At 45.0% G+C, this 22,121-nt stretch overlaps 1 protein-coding gene across 2 annotated transcripts in view; it reads right to left on the bottom strand.

Annotated features, from left to right (window-relative positions):
• agrn (agrin) overlaps positions 1 to 22,121 on the bottom strand; it is a 295,737-nt gene that overhangs the window by 121,727 nt on the left and 151,889 nt on the right. For both annotated transcript variants that reach the window (XM_080733225.1, XM_080733226.1), the window contains exons 8-11: positions 15,449 to 15,646; positions 14,156 to 14,356; positions 3,513 to 3,655; positions 734 to 839 (exon numbers count right to left, since the gene is read on the bottom strand). In XM_080733225.1, the coding sequence (XP_080589351.1) occupies positions 734 to 839; positions 3,513 to 3,655; positions 14,156 to 14,356; positions 15,449 to 15,646 (648 nt within the window). The remainder of the gene's footprint in view (positions 1 to 733; positions 840 to 3,512; positions 3,656 to 14,155; positions 14,357 to 15,448; positions 15,647 to 22,121) is intronic.

The raw sequence follows: 22,121 nt of genomic DNA, 5'->3' as shown, positions 1-22,121 counted from the left end.
CATATCACGATTATTGTGACAAAATAAATCGCGATTTACGGTATTATCGCGATCAAAATCCATTATCCTGGGGCGGAACATTTGCCAAAAAATAGCAGATCTACAAGCTTGTAGATCGGCTATTTTTTGGCAAAGACATTTGAGAGGGAGTGAAAAAAGACTGTATCAACTACGTATTATTATAAGTACCTTTTACCAATTAGAGAGGGTTTAAGTGGTGCCAGATATGCAGCTCGGCAAATAAAAGGTGAATTGATCCCAGTGCATGATGGAGGACGATATCACGATGAATTAAATCTCCACGATATGATTATCGTGAGTGTTTTTTTATCACTTTAAACGATAATATTGCTTATCGTCCCGTCCCTAATACAACATACATGTATGATCCTGACATGGCCATTCTGCATGACGAGTACTTTTACTACATTAAGTATAGACCGATTTCTTACTGCGGTGTCAAGCAGAACCTATGTGTGTGTGCGGCTGTGCACCGACACCGCAGCTACACAGCAGCTCTCTGGAAAAAGGTCTATATTTTGATGTCAATACTTTGAATACAGGACTTTAAAACACAGTATTTCTACATTTGTTCTACATCTCATTCTTCCAGCACTGATCCCATGGGTGAATGAAATGAGGATGTGAGATGAGATGTTGAGGGTTCTCCTCTGGCGTTTTAAGAAAGGATCAGTGATCCTTTCAGCCGGCTGGCTGGTGAAGAAGAACGTACCTGTGCAAGGTCCCTGACTCTGGATCAGCAAGTGTTCTTGTTTCTCACAGCGGGCCTTCTTCAGCACACACTCGTTCATGTAGGTCTGTCCGTCCGACGCACACACCTAAGACAAGACGTACAGAATGAGTCACACACCTCAGACATAGACATAAGGGGCCACAGAAAACTAAGTGTTTCGAGCTTGTAGATCTGCTACTTTTGCTACTTTTGAATTTGAATCCTGAAAGTTTCCACCCGACAGTGACGATATCATGTCCAGAGGTCTCTCACTGTTCGGACCGTAACATGACCGCAATGTTCGGACCGTTCAACCGTTGCTGTGCTCAAAACGTCCAATCATTTGCGTTATTAGCACAACTAGCCTAACTGAAACAACGGCAAACATGGATTTCTCATGGTTGTGGTAACAATCCAAAGTCATATCGTAAATTACAGACACAATCAGGAGGTTCAAATGACCGGCACTCCTTTCCAAAAGTTATTCTATTTTTCTGCTTGAAGCACCCTGAGCGCTCTGCCAAAACATACTGGACCCTGAGAGCACCTGATGCCATGCTCCAGTGCTGTAAAGAGGAGAGCTCCTCCAGCACATCTTGACCATAGAAAGGCACCACACTTTCTGCCGCTAATGAGCAAGGAATGGAGTAGGTTGTGTGGTTGCCAGGCTCCGCTCAAATCTGATAAGAAAGTAATTTCTAGGCACACCTCAATCACTAAAGGCCACGAGTTATTACCATAAACCTGTTATCTTTATTTTACATTAGTTGATTCCCGGCTTTGCCACGTATAAGGAATATAATGAAGCAAAAGTTATGTTACACAGAGGAACCCCCACTCCGAGGCCCAAAGCCATGAACTTGAGAGACTCTCCTATACATGCAGAAACCCACTTCTCTCAGAAAGCTGATGCGATTGAGATGGCAGACCTGAAGGCTGAAATCCTTTCCTTGCTGGAAAAGGTATCGCCAAGCTGATCATGTCTGAACTAAAAGCTGTGTTGGCTGAATGATTTGAACGAATCAAATCTGAGTTGCCTTCTGTAAAAACAGAATTCTTCAACAATTCGCTCTGAGGTGGAAGAGATAAAAAAAAAGAAACTAACACAGCTAACACTGTGTTAGCTACAGTACAATTTAGCAAAAAGGGTTAGTTGTAAAGGCTTTAGATAAACACATAACTCAGAATAGACTGAAAACATTTCATTTAAATGTAAATGTAAAGTGTGAATATTATATTTGATCTTGGCGTTCAGGCTCTGCTGTACAGTATATTACTCCCTGCTCCGCACATTAGAAGACGACTATTTAATTGCAAGGAGATGTGTAAGTAAACCTCTCGAGTGCATCAGCCTGAACTACCTCACAAGCTACGTGTCATTTATGAGTACATATATTTTTAATGTATCACTCATCGCATCATTTGCCATAACATTTAAATTATTAAATGAAAGTAGATTTTGTCCAAAAAACTTGTCAGACGTAAGTTTCTCTTTGTACAACAGTGACAATTGGCATCGTGCACAGTGCACACAACTTTTCTTAAATACGATTTTGTGCATGCCCCAGGTGTGCCAGACTTTGACTGTCAATTATTTCTAAATTGGAGAAGCGCAGTTGATTTGCATAATGCTGTCAACACCATAAAGGGCAAACAGACTTAAGGGTGCGCAAATATAAGCCATTTTGAAATGGCCAAGAAGAGAAGGTTTTCAAGCTTTGAACATTTTACTGTCATAAAAAAGCATGACAAGAAATTACTAAAGCTTTCAACAGTGACAGCAGATAGAAACACATCTTTGTCTGAATCTAAAAACACATCACATCTTGTCTGTTTATAACCATCAGCTGGAGTGATAAAAGATTGATGCAATAATTGGAGACTACACTGTCAGCTGTCCAGTAGTAGTGTGGCAGATGAAAAATAATAGTTCTCACATTACACAAAACAGGATTTGGGTATTATTATTAGGATTCAGGTCTAGGCCTATGGTGCAATCTATGACAATGAATAGGTGCATGGCACTGTTATGAATATGGTTGTGAACAGTAGTCTGAAATATTTTGTTCATTATGAGGTTTTGTATTGAACTTGTATTGACGTTGATGAAATAGAAGTAGTCACGTTGATACCTTCCCTCATTTTTACAAATGCACATACTTTTTGATTGTGATGAAGAATAAATCTGATAAGGAACTAGATCCAGTGTTACCATTATTCCAAATAACAAGAACAAAGATCAAAGACTCTGAGTTTCTTTTTGAAAAGAGCTGAATGACTGTAAGGAGTTGCTCCCCTGTCAGTGTTTCGGGACTTAAAAGGATATTTCACTTTCAAACTGTTCAAAATGTCTGGGGTCATTTTAACATCTACTGGGGCTTTTGTGAGCACTCCAGACACTTTTTAAGTTACTTTTTCCAAATAGATATAAATAAAAAATGTATGATAAAAGTAATTGAAAAAACACAGCCCCCTCACGCATTAGAAGGACAATAGGTCCTAGAACCAAGGACGGGTGTTTTCAATGAATGTAACATGGTTAAAATGGAATCTGATAAAATGAATATCAAATATCTAAATACTGAATCAAGCAATCGAGTGTTTTAAGCGAACATTTGTAACAAAAATTTTGCTTCTGGGGGTCCCTGGAACTAAATAGTTTGAGATGGGAGTCAGTAGCCAAATACAAGCTCGCACTGTGAGCTTGCTGTGAGCTTGTATATCTGCTAATAATAATACACAATAATGCGCACCCGGACTAAATGGGGTAAGGTCATACCGGGTTTCGAGGCACGCTGTGACAGGTGAAGTCACACACGCAGCGGTCGTCCTCTGCGTCCTCGTCCCACGAGCCACCGAACCTCCGACAGCGGTCCTGTTCACAGCTCTCCACACCGGAACCGGACCCTCCCGAACCACAGTCTGCACAAACCACACAAACACACACACACACACACACACACAGAGAAAAAAAAGCTCAGTCATTAACCCAACACACAACAGACAGGGTACATGATGCAACAGTTGAATAGCTCCTCTGCGTTTGTCTTTCAGCGTTTGCCAGTGTTTATAGGTGAACATCATCAGACGTTTCGGGGGGGGTGATTGAAATTTATTTCACGTTGCTGGTGGAGGAGATTGAACCGAAGGCGCCGCTGGAGACTCGAGATAATGACCCACCATAGAGAGGACCAGAGACTGACTAAATGAATTACATGCAACATCTCCCCACCACCAGGCGTTCTATTCATTACACAAGTGCGTGTGTGTGTGTATGTGTGTGTGTGTGTGTGTGTGTGTGTGTGTGTGTGTGTGTGTGTGTGTGTGTGTGTGTGTTAGGGTTCAAATTAACTGTTGCCTCCCAAGGAAGGTGAGGCAGTTTAATGCCTCATGTTCAGTGAATGCCAGCTTCCTGAAAGGAAGATGACGCTAATGGCAAAGCATTCTAAACAAAATCGAATAAAGCTGGTTGCACACTGCTGTGTTTTATCGTTGCAAAATGTGTTTTTTCAGGGCAAGGAGAGAGAGAGAGAGAGAGAGAGAGAGCGCAAGGGACGCAGTGGTCCAAAAATAAATACGAAGCGGGCGGCAGTGTGCAAACGTGATTGACATAACGCAAAGTTGATTTCTTTATTTACATGCTCCGAAATTCGTTCCTACCTTTATAGCTAGGGCTGGCAGATATGACTTCAAGTCGCTATCACATTTATTTTAATCTTCTCTTAAACATTAAACCTCGATTACAATCGTGTCTATATTCGTGATATTTCCATGGCAACATTGTTCCACCAAGTATAACAGAAGCTTAAAAGGTTAATCAGAGATAAGATTTGTTGATATTTTCAAAGATATCCTCAATTAGATTAACCTTAAGTAATTAAGTTGGTTATTTGTTCAAAAATATCGGTTTTGATATTTCTTTTGTTTAATTGTACTAAGTGACTCTTCATGGGTAACCACGGAGGACCTTTGATTTGCTTTAAAAGGTTGACTTCACCAGATGGAAGTGAGCGAGAGCGGGAAGTATCTCAGGTTGACCTTGCACTGCTCATGAAAAACAACTCCATCCTCGCAGATTGATTGACTGATTGACCGCTTTTCATTTAAGTGTTGCGCACGTTTCCCGGTACCCAGCCGACTCTACACTGTAACATCACCAGTGATAAATTAACTCTGACAGTGAACAAATGGACCCAAAAGGACCCAATAAATGAGTACACTCTTAGAGTTAACAATCATGGTCTTACTGTGTACAGTGTTTACATTTATCAAACTCAATTATATTCATTTACACTCTAAGCATTGTATGACTGTATACAGTACATACATATATACATACATGATAATGTGTACAAAACAATGGAAGGAATAACATGAATTCACTGCTCTACCATACAGACTGGTTAAAATAATCTCTTAAAATAAGTTCCAGATTGCAGCTTTACAGTAGGTTCCGAGTTTGGTAATTCTTTTTTACCAAATTCTATTATTATTACTAGCCCACTCCTCCTTTAAAATTAGACAGCAACTTGCTCTTAATTTGATTAACATTATAATAATTGTTTATTTCTAAATATATATAACCAAGTCCAGCCTCGGAAACTATAACTGCTATCTCCTTCGCACAAGGATGATTCTGGGTAACGTCCCAATTAAATATCTGCTTTGTAAGTCTGTCGTCTACATTTACTAGTCTATTTCACAACCTTATCATAGTTCCTTTGCGATATCACAGGGTTCCCAGCCTATTATGTATATTACTGTTATGGCTAGTGTTAGAGCAAGTTTATGTACACCATAAAAAACTTCTTATTGCTTTAGTCTTCTATTGCAGTGCACTTAACACGCTCTTTAAACCCTCATACACCAGAGGCTTAGTCCAGTACAGCCCTGGTTCTCAACGTGCGATCTGGGGACCCCCAAGGGGTCCTTGAAGAGTTTCCAGGGGTCCCGGCTAAATTATCCACAGTTAGTAACCAAATGGACGCTTACAGGTCAGTAACTATGAGAGAGTACAAATGGAACCAGTTATGGGAGTCCGTAACCTAAGGCTTATCAAATCTGCGGGACAACCACTGCTATAATACTGTAGCACCAAAAGAGGTTTCCCTATGATTATGAGCCAAAGAACCACTTTTGGTGCCATTTAGCACCATGTTAGTTTAGTCTGGAGGATGGCGGGTTGCCTTTATAAGTGCCAAATATAGGGGGCAGTAACTGGCTGAGGCAAGGAGAGGAGAGTGGAGGAGGATCCTGCTTTTGGATGCGGCATAGATTCACCTGCAAAACTCCTGAGGAGGATCGAGTGAATGCGCGCGCGTGCGTGCGTGCGTGCGTGCGTGCGTGTGCGCGCGCGCGCGTGCGTGCGTGTGAGAGAGAGAGAAAGAGAGCGAGGGGAAGAGAGAGAAAGAGACAAAGAGAGAGGGAGAGAGAATGAAAGAATGAAAAATGGATGCATTTGTCCTGGGGGCTGAACTATTTGAAACAAAATGTGTTATTCTAAAAGAGAGAAAAATCTGTCCAGCTTACAAAACCCAGCTCAAAGAAACCCTCAGGACACGTACAGTACAGAACCAGCTGCCCTAACCCCATGGGATTTACACAGTCAAAAAAACAGAGAAATAACTGGTTCCTTAACCCATTTAGAACAGGTACACATTATTGTGTATCATTATTTTATGCTTTAACTATTGAAAAATAGCAGATATACAAGCTCACAGCGCGGCACCGAGTGAAAATTTGAATTTTGACCCGATTCTATAAGTGTCTTTTGAATCCTTCTAAGATTTGTCAGCAATCTGGCCAGCCATCGTCAAAGAAAAGGTCCTTTTCACTTAAATGGAGCTCAGTCAGTCTGTTCTTGAGAGACTACTATGTCAGCGGTGCTCAAACCTTTTCATGTGAAGGACCCCCAAAATGATATTTATTTGGCCACGGACCCCCATCTCAAAATATTTAGTTCCAGGGACCACCCAGAAGCAAAATCTTAGTTACAAACTTTCGCTTTGAAAATACTCAAAGATTTGCACACATTTTCACGACTTTTTCAAAAATAGCAGATCTACAAGCTCGCAGCGCGGCACTCGGTGCCGCGCTGTGAGCTTGTATATCTGCTATTTTTCACTGGTTAAAGCATTCAATAATTCTAGACCTAAATGGGTTTTAATAAAGCTCACATACTGTACATACTGTACACTAGAGTTAACAACTTTCACCCTGGCTTCCCTATTTTGGTACATTCGGGGGGGGAAAAAATCGCTGATTAAACTGTTGTGCAATGTGCAACAAACAAGTTATGAGCTTGTAGTTCAGCTATTTTCCCACGGCACACAACCCCGTTGCACACAGAAGCATTCAGGCTCTTGCGGTTAAACTAACATTCTGGATTCCACTGTGCGGCGTCTTCTTTTGGGTCGCCTCAGAACTCAGACTCATCTGTATTGACGGGCTGCCATTGTGCAACCCCCGCTGGCCCTAATGGGCAAATCGATGGTGTGGCGGGTTGGAAGTGCCACTTAGCATAACCCATCTTCTTAAGTGGATTATGGGACAGGTCGCACAGGGGGGAAGGGAGGGACGGGGGCGGGCACAGAGCTCCGTCCCCGAGCTTTGGATACGGCTCATCCACAATGGGCTCGGACAGCTTTGAGTGGTCACTACACTATAAGGGCATTCACTACATTGGGGGGGAGGGACTCACAATGGCATTGACAAGTGGTGGAAGAAATACTCAGAATGTTTTTACTTAAGTAAGGGTAAGTAAGTAAGTAAGTAAGCCTTGCGGAGCCATGAGGCCCATATGACTCGGCCGAGCCATGAGGCTCATAGGGCAAGAGCCTATCTCCTGTTTCTGTAGCGTAGGCAGCTTGATGTACAAGTACACCCCCTGGACATGACGCAAGTATGTCGCAGGGACTTACCCTCAATCCAACCCTTGATGCTGAGTGCCAAGCAGGGAGGCACTGGGTCCCATTTGGTCTTTGGTATGACCCGACCCGGGTTTGACACTCAAACCACTAGGCCACTGAGCTGGTTAGTAAGTAAGGGTAGCAATACCACAAATAAAATAAAGATTCTCTGTTGTTACAAGTGAACGTGCTGTATAAATGTTTCTGCTTGAGTAAAAGTATGACGCGTTGTGAGCTTGTAGTGTACATACTGTCAGTATGTTATTTTCAAATAGACAAAGTATAAAATAGGGCTGAATTTGTTAATTGTAAAAAAAAAAGACATACAATATTTGGCTCTGAGATGTAACTATAAGTATAGTAAGTAATAAGCATAAGAAAGTGGAAAATTACCTAAACATTACTTTAGTAAATGTGACTTTCCACCACTGTCATCGAGCGACCGTCTCGCGGGGCGGCCCGGCTAGAGAATCATAAGCCGCGACATATTAAGGAGAGCGCAGGAGAGCGCACACGTCGCGCGCAAACATCAAGTCTCGTTAGCGGCGCACTCTGTCTCCCGTTTAGCCTCGCCCGGCGCTGACCTGAATCCATTCAGGTCACATTTGCCATCATAGCCGCTCATCGATTGTGAAACATTGTACAATGTGTGGAACAGAGCGCTTTGTTTTTGAACTAATCTTTGGGCTAATGGCGTCTCTACCAGCGGCTGTATTACAGCTAGCTGGTGGTTTAATGGATAACACAGGTCATAAGGAGGGGCTCTCGCTGAGGCTGGCGAGGCGGCTGGACCCCCCGGAACGGCAACATTGATGATAGAAATGAAGAGAACCCAGGCTCTAGAGCAGTGTTTCTCATCCATTTCAGACCGCGACACCCAAATTCATCATATTTTAACTGGGGACCCCCCACCCTGACGAGCACTAAGAGTTGAGGCATTGCATTTTGTATAACACGGTTCTATTGTGAAAATAGCAGATCTACATGAGCATGTAGATCAGCTATTTTCACAATTTCTGACTTAATCTGACTTACAGTATTTTCTGGACTATAAGGCGCACCTGACTATAAGGCGCACTGTCAATGAATGGTCTATTTTCAAACTGTTTTCATATATAAGGCGCACCTGACTATAAGGCGCACATAATAGACGCTACCGTTGCGTTATGCATCCAACAGATGGAGCTGTGCTAAAGGGAATGTCAATGTCAATGAATGATCCATATATAAGGCGCACTGGACTATAAGGCGCACTGTAGTTTTTTGAGAAAATTAAAGGCTTTTAAGTGCGCCTTATAGTCCGGAAAATACGGTAATCATCTTGTGACCCCCCAAAAGAGAACCACTGCTCTAGAGGTCGGCACTGGCGGAAAGGAACCGAGTATACAGTACAGTATACAGTACAGTTACTAGATTATTATTTCAGACATACTGTACATTAACCACTCAAAGTCTGTTTTATACCTTGGCTATTCGAAAATAGCCAATCTACAAGATCGAGTTGTTAGCTTGAGAAAATTTGACCTTTACTTTGTTTCTGTACGCGGTTGATGGCAATACCTTTGTACTTTTAAAACTACCTGTAGATTTTTTTGTAAAATGTTGGCCCTTCTCCTTGTAACAGAGTACTGTATGTCTACATGGTGGCATTGCTACTTTTACTTGTGTAAAAAATCAAGAGTACTTCTTCCAGGACTGGCGGCCGGTCACCAAAATCCATTTATGCCGGCACACAATGGAAGACAGAGGAGGGGGAAGTATGAAGGCCCGGGCTTACGGAAGACGAGATAGATGGAATGAAGAAGGTAATACATTAGAAATAGAATAAATAAAAGTGAAGGGTGAAGGGGGGGTCCCAATTAGCCGTTACGCTTTGATGTTTCCGTCGCCCCGCGCTGCCTAGCATGAACCTTTCAATTAGCACATCCCCAGCAAAGATGGCTGCATCAGCTCTTCTCCCCCGCCCTGACAGTCCGCTTCCCTTTTACTCAATCATGTCAGAAACCCTCGCTCTATTTAGCCGAGGGAACTCCATTAACAAGAGGGAATTCAGTGGCGGGGGAGAGAAGAAAGGAGAACGGCACAGAAAATGACGCCAAAAGAAATTGTGGAGATAAGGGGGGGGAAAAAAGTATTACAAGCAAACTGACAGCGGAAGCAAGAGGTGGAATAAAGGATGTTGTTTTTTAAAGTGTGTGAAGGATTAAGATTGGCACTGGGAGGAAAAGAATAGCGTCGCTGTCGGGCAGAAACCTTGTATCTCCACGTTTCAACTTTTTATGTTTTTATCGTACATTAACTATTACAACCCTCTCTACTATTTTTGCTACAGTATATTCAACACATTTTGACTGCTGTGAAAGTGGTTAAGTGTGTCAGTGTGTTTTATAAATATCCAACCAATGAAAAGCATTAAGAAGAGTTGATTTTGACTACATTGGATCCATTGACGCACACAGTTTCCCCTTTTTCCCACCATTTCCTGAATAGTAACCGTTGTGGACATACAAGGTTTCCAGCCGACGATGTAAAATGGCGAGGAGGGGGAGGAAAAGCAAGGAGGGGAAGAAAGAGAGGGGATATAATAGAGTACATGATGAGTGTGACATTCTGAGGTGGGCGCTGGATGCTGGGAGATAGCGGATCAAGCCAGACGTTTACATCATCAATATCGGTTCCTCCTGGAATGGCGTTCGGCGGGGAGAGCCGAGCGACTCACAAAACACCGTGACCTGAGTGAATGTCAGCCAGGACATATTGCCGCCCCCCTCCCTCCCCAGAAAAGCGACATTGGCCCTTAGCCGTGGAGATGGAGCTCGGGTGCCCGAGCTCTTTGTGTTTGTTTTTGCCCCATTTGTCAGTCCCTCTCAGACCGGGCCTGCCTCTGAAGGATGTGACAGCACGTTAGCCCCAAATAAACTCTCCCCACGAGATAAAGAAGGATTGAGCGTCGCGCCCGGGCCCAGACGGAGGGGAGGAAGGAAGGGAGGGAGGGAGGGAGGGCGAGTATGGATTTTTCACTTAGTCTCACACCGGTGTTGCGCACCGAAAATAGCTGATCTACAAGCTCACAGTGCGCCTCGATGTGATGCGTTGTGAGCTTGTAGATCGCCTATGGCCGTGGCTGGAAAGGAGAGATGGTGGCAATGAAAGGCAGCAGTTAAAAAAAACACGACTCATTTCATTGAGTACTTTGCCATTCATGGATGTACTTCCCAGCACCCTCTAGTGCAGGGTTCCCCAAATAGTTTTCCCCAAGGTCCGAATTATGTCTAGGGTACCAAGCCGATGGTCACAACATTGTAGGGGGCGACGGTGGCGTTTCCACTACTCCAGCGACAGTTCTGGACAGATTTTGGTAAAGCAAAGCCCTGCTTCATCATACAAGATCGTCGCACAAAACTAGTCAAAACAGCAGATCTACAATCACACAACGCCTCGCAATGCGAGGCGTTGTGTGCTTGTAGATCGGCTGTTTTCACTAGTTTAGTCATTTTTTTAGATGATAAATACAAAACGAAAGGTTTTGGACATACAAGGTTTCCACCCGATAACAACGATATACAGTACTAGTGTTGTTGCTGCTCTTATACCACTATTATTACTGGGGTTGGTGGGGGCCAGACAGTAGCCCGCCACGGGCCACAAATGGCCCGCGGGCCTCCTATTGGGGAACCCTGCTCTCTAAGTGTGATCCTCCCCTGCGATATGTGCGGGTGAGGGGTGGTGGCCGGGGGAGTGCGATCTGCGCGTCACTGTTGTGCTGCAGCTGCACTCGTAATCCTGTTTATTAAATGTGTATTCAATTAAAAAAGGGCCTGGGCCCCCCTAGGTGATGCACTGCTCGCAGACGCCACTTTGTCAGTGTCGCAAAAAAAGGGTGCTGAGGCCAGGCCTACCCGAGTGTGAAATTAAACAGGTGATAAATTTCCCCGTACGGCCGGCGGTGGGAACAGTGTCATTTTTCATTACCGCTAAATAAAAGGCGGGCGCGAAAACAACTTCCATTTTTTCGCCCTGCCCCCTCATCCGCCCTCCCCGCCGCATGACTAATGAGTGTGGTTTTTAAGTCAGGTCTACATAAACGAATAAATCACTCGTCCCCGCGTTGGCCTTATCTTAGATGTGAGGTATGGCGCGGGGGTACTGTAGGCCGCGCTGATATAGACTTTCGCTGCTGTCCGTGATAGAGCTGGCAAACGGAATCGCGGGGGCTTATTTCTCATGACGGATTGCAGTATCATCCAATATAAACTGCTGCTTTTGCCAAATCGCCATCGAAACACTATCCTGTCGTGTGCATCCATTAAGGCGGAGGCGGAGAGAGATAGGGAAAGTCTTTCTTATCTGCACCAAAAAATAAAAGGCTACAGAAATGTCAGCTGCAGTCGACGGCATGGATTTTCATGGGCGCAAACCCAGCAGGTCCAGTTTCTCATCTGTTCACAAAAACCACCACCGCAGAGCCCCCCTGCGGAGGGTCTGGGTCACATTCGGGGACAAACCCACAGGGGAGGGGACAGCCCCCGGGGTGAGATTCATTGATCGCAGACGATCTCATCTCCCCCCCGCTCCGCAAAAGTGATGGTGCGCCTTTGTCAGAGGGCACAATTTTGATGAACAACGAATACGAGAGACAAGCCATGGGGACAGAAAAGAAAAAAAATATTCTATTGTGTAAGCCTGATGGCTTTCTGTGATTCAAAATGAACAGGGGACGGAGGAGAAAGGGCATGTTCACAGAGAGAGATGGAGAGATGGAGGGAGCGATGGAGCGAGAGATAGAGAGAAAAGAAAATGCAAAAAAAAGAAACAGGCATCAGAAGCATAAAAATGCCCTTGGGAAGGAAGAAGAAAGCATCTTCGCCCGCTGCCACAAGATGATACGAAGTGTGTGTGTGTGTGTGTGTGTGTGTGTGTGTGTGTGCGTGCGTGCGTGCGTGCGTGCGTGCGTGCGTGCGTGCGTGCGTGCGTGCGTGCGTATGCGTGTGTTGTGAGGGCCAAATATCAAGTATACAAGAATTTGTCTGGTTATACTGTAGTTGAAAATTGTAAAAATGACATTCATAAAACCACCGTTCTAGAACGTTGATGTCCTCAGAAGTATAGTGATACAAACATGTGTGCGTGCGTGCATGCATGTTTGCTTCCGTGCGTGCGTGCGTGCGTCCACAGTCTGGGCTGTGAGCATACAGTGGCACATTTCTTCATGCTCCAGATACAAAAAAGGTCAGTCGTCTCAGTCAATGAAACGGTGTTAAATGGACCGTTGAGGCGATGCGGAAACAACTCGCCGCGCAGCCAGACTGCAATAAGGACACAAAACAAACAGCTAAATGACTCAGGCCTGGCTCACGTGCATCCCTCTTTCTCCCCTGTCCTTCAGTCTTTCTCCTTCGTCTACCTTGATCTATTCTCCTTCTCACCCCCCCCCCCCCCCTTTAAACAAGTGACACCGCGCATTTGTAGATCGGCTATCTTCCGTGTGCAATAATGCCGGGGTGCAACAAAGTATAACTCTGGCTTGAAAATGGCCCTGGCATGTGTAATCTGTTCGCCTTCAGGCCTTGTAAAGGTATGACGGCAGTCACTGACGTGAGTGTGTGTGTGTGTGTGTGTGTGTGTGTGTGTGTGTGCGTGCGTGCGTGCGTGCGTGCGTGCGTGCGTGCGTGCGTGCGTGCGTGCGTGCGTGCGTGCGTGCGTGCGTGCGTGCGTGCGTGCGTGCGTGTGTGTGTGTGTGTGATCAGTGGCGGTTGGCGTGACAACAGAAGGGTGACAAGTTGTTCCCGGCGGGACAGCGTTGTGGAACGCTCCACTTCAGCCTGTCGCCGCTGATCAGCGTAGGACCGGCGGGGCACATTTGGGTCTCGTTTGTTCCAAACACGGGATTAAAGAACAATAACGCGGGGGGAAATTAAACTGCCTTTTGCACTTGGAAGTCGTGGCTGTCGGGCAGAAACCTTGTATCGCCATATTTCAACTTTTTATGTTGGGAATTCGCTGAACTAAATTATAGTGGAACCCCAATCTACACTGTAAAACCCGCAGTGCTTATTTAACCCATTTAGACCTGAGGCCGATTCTAAAAAACACCTTCTAAATCCTGACCTACAGTATATACGTATGTAAAAACAAAACCTTTATGTTGTCACATATACTATACATAAAAAGGTATAGTTACGTATAGGGGTTCCCAGTCTAAATGGCTGAACTCTGATTTGTACACTCTCACGGGTCACAGACCGGTAAGGGTCCATTTGGACCGCTGGTGTCCCCGGACCGGAGTCTGTGTCCGACGATGACGATAATGACGATGACATTGAGTTGAACCTTCCTGTTTTAACCTGAAACTCTACAGAAAGGGTTGATCACCCAAGGGGGGACACGTTACCAAACCTCACAGGCGGCTGGAGAAGCGTTTCCGCAAGGTCAGCCGGTGGAGATAATCACACTACTTCAATGGCTGATTGGTTAAAGTAATTACGACCGTTTTCGAAAGGTCCGTCTCCTTTACCTTCATCACAGCTGCCGGGCTTGACCGCCTCGATATTCTTCTTCATGACGCAGGAGGCGGCGCGGAGCTCGCACTCGTTGTCGTAGCTGACGCCGTCGCTGCCGCACACGGTCGAGATGGCCTGGCCCTGGCACGGCGGGCACTCGCACTTCTTGTTGACGCAGCGGGCGCCCCAGGAGCACACCACGCTGCCACACGTTCCTGTTGGCACGCGGGGACAGAGACACAGGGTGGTTGGGTTTATTACACAAGGAACACAATTCTAAAATAAGCAAGTAGTAGTGTAGGTAAAATTTATAATTTCTTTCATAAAAATGGTCAAAATGCAGCGAATACAAATTTGGGGGAGAAATAACAAAAGAACAACATTCGACAACATTTGAAAAGATTAGATTTTCCTTTTGAAAATATTAGAAATATAATAATATGTGGTGAAATATCTAGAAAACTATTTTGGCTTTGTTTTACTAGTCTTTGCCTGTTCGAACATACATGTACAGTATGTGCTCCGAATTATGTGCAGTTTGGGTTATGGGATGTGCACAGTATATGAGGCATTGAATGGAGGAGTCTCAGAAGTAATGTCGGAGAACCCAGAAGTATCAGTGATGTCAGTCATCTCCAAATATGGGCACCGTTTAGTATCAGTGATGTCAGCATGCGTGTATATCAGACAGACATCGGACAGACAAGGCATTGTAACGTCATCTGTTATCTGCTGTGATTGGATGTGGGTTTAACTCTCAAATACCTGGAACGCGCCCGAGTCGCGTTAGATTTGAACCACTTTAACCATTATTTTTATGCTTTAACTATTGAAAAATAGCAGATATACAAGCTCACAGCGCGGCACCGAGTGCCGCGCTGCGAGCTTGTAGATCTGCTATTTTTGAAAAATCGTGAAAATGCGTGCAAGTCTTTGAATATCTTTGACCCCGATCTTTGACCCGACTTCTAAATCCTTCCTCTAAATCAGCTGTTCTCAAACTTTTTCATGTCAAGGACACCCAAAATTACATGTATTCGGCCGCAGACCCCCATCTCAAAATATGTTGTTCCAGGGACCCCCCAGAAGCAGAGATTTGAGTTACAAAAGTCTGTTTTGAAAAATATATATTGAAAAATGTGCACACATTTTCACGATTTTTCAAAAATAGCAGATCTACAAGCTCGCAGCGCGGCACCGAAGTGCCACGCTGTGAGCTTGTAGATCTGCTATTTTTCACTGGTTAAAGCAGTCAATAATTGTAGGCCTAAATGGGTTAAGTGAAGGAAGCAGGGCGATGTACTCACTGCATTCTCCCTGGTTGACCACGCGCAGGTCCACCTGCTCCTTGCAGGCGCGCACGTGCAACGTGCACTCGCTGTCGTATGTGTTGCCGTCGCTGCCGCACACGGGCTGGCGGGAGTCCACGCACTCCGACGGACACACGCACTGGCCCGTCTGCGCGTCGCAGATCGCCCCGAAGGAGCAGTTGGCGCAGGCCTCATCTGGACAAAGGAAAGCACATGTTGCAGTGTCAGAGGTGTAATTTCAGAGAGAAAAATCGGGGTTGGTGAAATATAAGTTGCCACTTACTTAACTAATTTACTACCAATGATGAGATACGACGAGCTATTTCAGAGCCTTCTGTACGAGTTTTGGCAGTATTATTTTTTATTGCATTTAATCCAACATTACACTGCCGTTTATCTGCACAAAGTAGCGATTCTTGTTTTGACCCAAAAAAAAACGGATCTGCATTGGGTCTCGTGTTAAATTTAGCAGTAAAACGCCCATTTCCCATTCGCCCATCCAGCCACTCTACTTCTGCATTTCATAGAATGGTAACGGTCGGTCGCAGCGACATGGATGTTTTTGTGAACATATCTGTATGGCAACATGCATACAGACCGTGCATGATCGGTGCACCACCGTGCATGGATGGACACGCTGCGAGCACACAAGAAAAAGGTAGTAAATGAGTTAAGCCACATTTCTAAAATAGCAAAAAGAGTGGCTCTACAAGCTCTCAACTCATCGTCAAGCGAGGCATTGAGAGCTTGTATATCAACTATTTTGCCATCCCCTGATGACCTAAAGGCCGCCCCTTGGTGCAGTGTGTAAGATGACCACACACGCACACGCACACGCACACACACACACACACACACACACACACACACACACACACACACACACACACACACACACACACACACACACACACACACACACACACACACCCCAAGCTCTCTTTAAATGCTTATATCCACATTACGACACCGGGTGTCACGTTACATTACGTTAAATGCGGTCCCATATAACCGTAGGGACGCCCATTCATAACATGGCCTTATACGGTCGTGAAATTAATGGAAAGTGATAATACCAGTGAGCCCGCCTCCCTCCCTCCCCTCTGACCATTATATGGCTCCTTCCAGGGGTTGGACGCGGCGCTGGAAATGAATGTCTTAGCAGCGCTATAACCCACCGCCATTAACGGGGAACACCACACAGAGTTATGTTCAAGTTCCCCCTCCAGGGGTTCAACCCTCGTAACTTAAACGCCACGTGTCGTGCGCCCCTTTTAAGCCCCGCCCCGCCAAAGGGAATCGTGCGCCACGGCGCTCTGTCAAGTGCTGCTGCAATGTCCCTGTTTTGATAATGAAGAGGCACACGGTAAAATCCTCACGTGTTGAGGTATCCATCTGTTCCTTATTTTTACAAGTATCCGTATTTACAAGTAAGTGAACAAAGGTAACCAAATGGACCTGCATTTGTATTATTAATATAATGTGTTATTGCAGGGGTCTGCAAAGTTTTTCAGGTCAAGGACCCCTTTGCTAAGAGAGAGAGATGAAGCAGGGACCCCCACTACAAACAGTATTGCAGTAAAATACAGTCAAATTGTGTTGCAGATTAAACTTGTTTTCATATAGTTCATGCTAATGACTATTTTCAGGTAGTTAACCAGTTAAACCCTCAACTTGACCGTTGACTCTGTACTTGGTCTGCTCTTTTTCCCTCTACACCAGTGTTTCTCAAACTTTTACATTTCAAGGTTTCCCCTTAACTCACGGTGTACAAATGGAACCAAATGGAACCAATTGGACCCTAACGGGTCCATTTGGTTCCATTTGTACACTGTCAGAGTTACAGACTTGTATGGGTCCTTTTAGACCCCCCTAAAGGAACCCACAGTCCCCCTGGAATCCACTTTGAGAACCACTGCTCTACACCACAAAGATTTGGTGGACCTCCTGTACTAACTCTGAGGACTCCCCAAGGGGTCCCGGACCCTCTGTTGAAGACCCCTGTGTTATTGTATCAACTTGTTCCTCGATTCCCTGAGTCATGTCTAACTCTGAGAGTTAAACTGTAATTGGCTACATGAGTCACAGGGTCTTTTGCCTGCCAGCAATTAGCAACGGCATCAAGTGAAGTGTGTTAAAAATACCTTCAGAGCTGCTACGCCGGCACGCTGCCACGGAGCACAGCTTTCACGCATCTGTAAATCCGCTCGGCGGGCGAATACATGACTCAACGCTTTCTCACAGAAGCCAAGAGTTTTCGCGTGCGCCCCAGTTTGAGATGATTATTTTTGGTCTTTCCTAACTGCTGATAAATCGACATGCTCTTCATGTGTGTCAAGAAAGAACTTATTTCATTCAAATCATAAAATGTTATTTTAACCAATCTGTATGGAAGAGTATGTTAAATCTAAGTAGTACATCTGCACATTCTGCAGTGGTTAACTTGGAGGTGGTCTCCGTACTCTAGACCCTGGTGTTGAATAGGTCGCCGAAGGGTTGACCAGAGCCTTATAATTAGCATCATCGGTAACAGCTGTGAAGAAGTAACATACAGACCAATTTCATGCCAATATGGCTGCCATGCATAGAGCATATTGCAGGCATGTAGCAGAAGAGAAAGAGGTTAAATAAACCCATGGTTACTGTAGGAGGGAGCGTTTCGCTGTTACTACCAGTATGTGTCATCTTTTCGACACCCAACTCTATCCCTTACCCTAAACTTAACCTCCGTGGGGTGAGTCGCTAACCCTCCCGACGCTCCTTTGTCAAAATGACGGTCATTCGAAAGAGCGAGATTTCCCCACTGTAGGACAGTGGCAGAGTGCGTTGTGAGCTTGTAGATTAGCTATTAGCAAATAGTCAATGTACTGTACTGCATACAGGTTTAAAGTGGTTTACAACAGTGCCGGAGATTAGCTGCTCAAACACACACGGACACTATGCAAAAGCATAGTCTCACTGGCAACTGATTTTGATGCTCTTGGTATATTTTGCTAAGGACCCTCTGGAACCCCCTCAAGGACCTCTGGCCGTGTGTCTTCACATTATGTTTAGCAGCCCCACCTCCCCCTCCCCACTCCCCACCCTAAATGGAAATCCGTGTGCACGAGGAACTTATTCCAGCGGGGGGAAATGGAGCGAGAGAAACGTTTCCCCCCGCACGTTGAGAGGGGCCAACTCGATTTTTGGCCTGGCTCGTCGCGCAGGTATACCGCAGGCAGCTAGGCACGTTCCCGGAGCCTCGGCCTCTCTCCGCGATAATGAATAGTCTTTATCCCATTTAGGCCCAGAATTATTGACTGCTTTAACTGTTGAAAAATAGCAGATCTACAAGCTTGCAGCGCGGCACTCGGTGCCGCGCTGCAAGCTTGTAGATCTGCTATTTTTGGAAAAAGTCGTGAAAATGTGTGCAAGTCTTTGAATATATGTATTTTCAAAGTGAACGCTTGTAACTCAAATTTTGCTTCTGGGGGGGTCCCTGGAACTAGGTATTTGGAGATGGGGGTCCGTAGCCAAATAAATATCATTTTGGGGGTCCTTCACGTGAAAAAATTTGAGAACCGCTGACATAGTCGTCTCTCAAGAACAGACTAACTGAGCTCCAGTTCAGTGAAAAGGACCTTTTCTTTGACGATGGCAGGCCGGATTGCTGACATAGAAAAATATTTTTTTTCAAAAGATCTTAGAAGGATTAAAAAGACACTTATAGAATCGGGTAAAAATTCTAATTTTCACGAATTTCAAGAATAGCAGATCTACAAGCTCGCAGCGCGGCACTCGGTGCCGTGCTGTGAGCTTGTATATCTGCTATTTTTGGAGCGGTGAAAGCGCTCCCAATAGACAGGTATGTCTGTGGCTGGCTGGCTATGTGGCTGGCTGGCTGGCTGGCTGGCTGGCTGGGTATGTCTGTAGCCTGGCAATACCTTGAGTGGCCACACAAGTTAAAGGAGGGGCGCTGTTGTGCAGGCACAAACACACACACACACACACACACACACACACACAGATTCACCGCTCCACTTCGAACCGAGGTTTGATTTTTCAATAGTTAAAGCATAAAATAATGATACACAATATGTGTACCCCGTTCTAAATGGGTTATTTTAGAAAGCGGAGGCAGAGAGGCAGCCGGGCGGGCGGGCGGCGGAGCGGAGGAGCAGCGGAGCGGAGGGGGCCCTGGCTGTCTGTAATCCAGCGGTATGGATGACTCCTGGCTCCCGCAGGAGCGGGGGGTAGCGTCTGCGACGTCAGCGCAAACCCGGCCTGCCATAAAACGCTGAGGCACCAGCGCCTGGGCCTGGGCGGGCGGGCGCGGGGCCCCGAGACGAGGAATGATGGTGATGATAATGTGGCTTATTTCTGGGCTGTTTGCGCAGCAGCAGCAGCAGCTAGCTGCCTGGGCCTTTTTATTCAGCCCACCATAACAACTCACTGACTTGAGAGAGCTATTATCACAGCCAATTATCACAGGCTGATATACTGTACACCTTTATGGAGCAGAGCTGGAGTGGGGAGCGGACAAGATGAGGAAAAGGCGGGTTTCGGGGCGAGATGGATGAACGGTGGGCGCGGATATCGTGTCTGCCGGGCGTAAAAACCTTGTATGTCCGAATCCAAGCACGTGCACACGTAGACGTCAAAGGGGGCTTGAGCCCCTGCCCTTTTACCCATCTGTAAGAAGTGCCCGCTCCAGACCATGAATGCAGTTTTTACTATGGTGAAAGAAAGGCAAATGCCCTCTTTCCATGCCATACATGAAGGCAGCATTCAATAGAATTTGCCTTGTCCAACATTTCCTGAACTTGAATGCAGCATTTTATGTTGAAAGACTTGCCCTCTCTGTGTAGACATTCATGCTGTTACACCACATCTCAAGTATTGACTTGATTATGCTTAGTTCGGTGTTGTATCACACACCGAAAATAGCAGACCTCCAAGCTCACAACGCGCCGCAGCGCGACGCGTTGTGAGCTTGGAGGTCTGCTATTTTCGAAATCTCCACCAAAAGAAATGTTAGCCTCTGCCTCTCTAATATTCTCTGCACGTCCCTGTCCGAATGGGAATGGGCTTTTCAGGAAGTAGAGAAGAGAACCTGTGCACCGATAGTTTCAATGACACTACTTTTCATTGAGACATGACTTAACCACCTCCAAGCTGGTGTCCCTCCCTATTGTGGGCATGTCATGATGGGAGTTCAAAAATAGTTCCCCACAATTGCAAAAATAGCAGATCTACAAGCTCACAACATGTCGCACTGTCACACATTGTGAGCTTGTAGCATTGCTATTTCCGCTATACTTTTGCAAGACATAGTCATACAAAGAAGTATTCAAAAAAAAAAACATCCGAAAATGAAATATGGAGATACACACAGAAGAAGATACAAGGTTTCAGCCCGGCAGCGACGATAATGTGCGAGCGTGTACACGTGCGCACGTGGGGGGGCTGTGTACCGTGGCTACCCCTGTGGGCCAAGTAATAATTTCATTCCGCTTCCCCGAGGGTGGGGAAATGGCGGTTATCTTTATGGCTCAGGTGCGACCCGATAGCGGCAGGATTGACATTTGCTATGATTCCGATATTTTTTCCATCCCCGTGCTTGAGTGGCGGCTGACCTTGTATAGGAGGTCCGCGAGAGAGGAGAGCTGGGTTTAAGTGGACCCCCCGATCCTCCCCCCCACCCCTCCATAAGTAGGAGAACACTTTCTGCTAGGGCTGTCACAATTATTACATAATCGTCTAATCGTGATTTTTTGAAATAATCGTGATTATTTTTCATAATCATCATAATGGTTTCCATGTTTAAAAATGTTCATATATAAAAAAAAAGGTCAGAAATAGTGGAAATAGCAGATCTACAAGCTCACAACGCGTCGCATCGCGACGCGTTGTGAGCTTGTAGATCGGCTATTTCCACTATCAATGTTCTTTTTTAAGTTTAAAGTTGTCAAATATGTCAGTAATTTCTTTGTATATTTAGGTCATGTGTCATATCTACCATGTGCAACTTCAAAGCCTAAAAGCCAAACAGAAATGTAATTGTCAACGACAAAAACACAATTAAATCGTTAATCGCAATTATTAAATGACAAATAATCGTCATGTAAAATGTCATAATCGTGACAGCCCTACTTTCTGCTACATGAAAGGCCATTCATATCGTTGCTGTCAGCCATTTACGTCCACGTTTTTTGTGTTTTTTTTGTTAACACAGTGGATGTGGTTGATTAAACAATGATTTAATCTCAGAGTACCAGGGTTTTTAATGTTTTTTCCTTTTTCCCGAGGCTCTGAGTAAAAGTAATCAGAGTAAATCTAATCTGAGTATTTACGCTTTTTCGTTGCAATTGTATTTTCTTTCACCCAGAACAGAAAAATTACTATCGCGGCCATCAGTGCTTTTGTAATGGTCAGTATAGAAGGGCTTGTTTTAAACATGAATGTGATAGTCCCCCCAGGAATCCGCGGAGAAAAAGTCTTGATTCCGCGGAGAACAATCCTGATTCTGCGGAATTCTGCGGAGAACATTTCTTGATTCCGTGGACATTAAAAAACAACCTAAAATGACCAGTTATCAATTATCATTATATAGTTCTAACAATCAAGTAAAACCCTTCATGAAATAGCTACAATTAATTGTAATTAGTGGTTAGAATAATCGAATAATCAT

Source organism: Nannobrachium achirus, assembly GCF_963921795.1.
Source record: "Nannobrachium achirus genome assembly, chromosome: 9".
Lineage (NCBI taxonomy): Eukaryota > Metazoa > Chordata > Actinopteri > Myctophiformes > Myctophidae > Nannobrachium > Nannobrachium achirus.
This window is presented reverse-complemented; position numbering and strand designations above follow the sequence as displayed.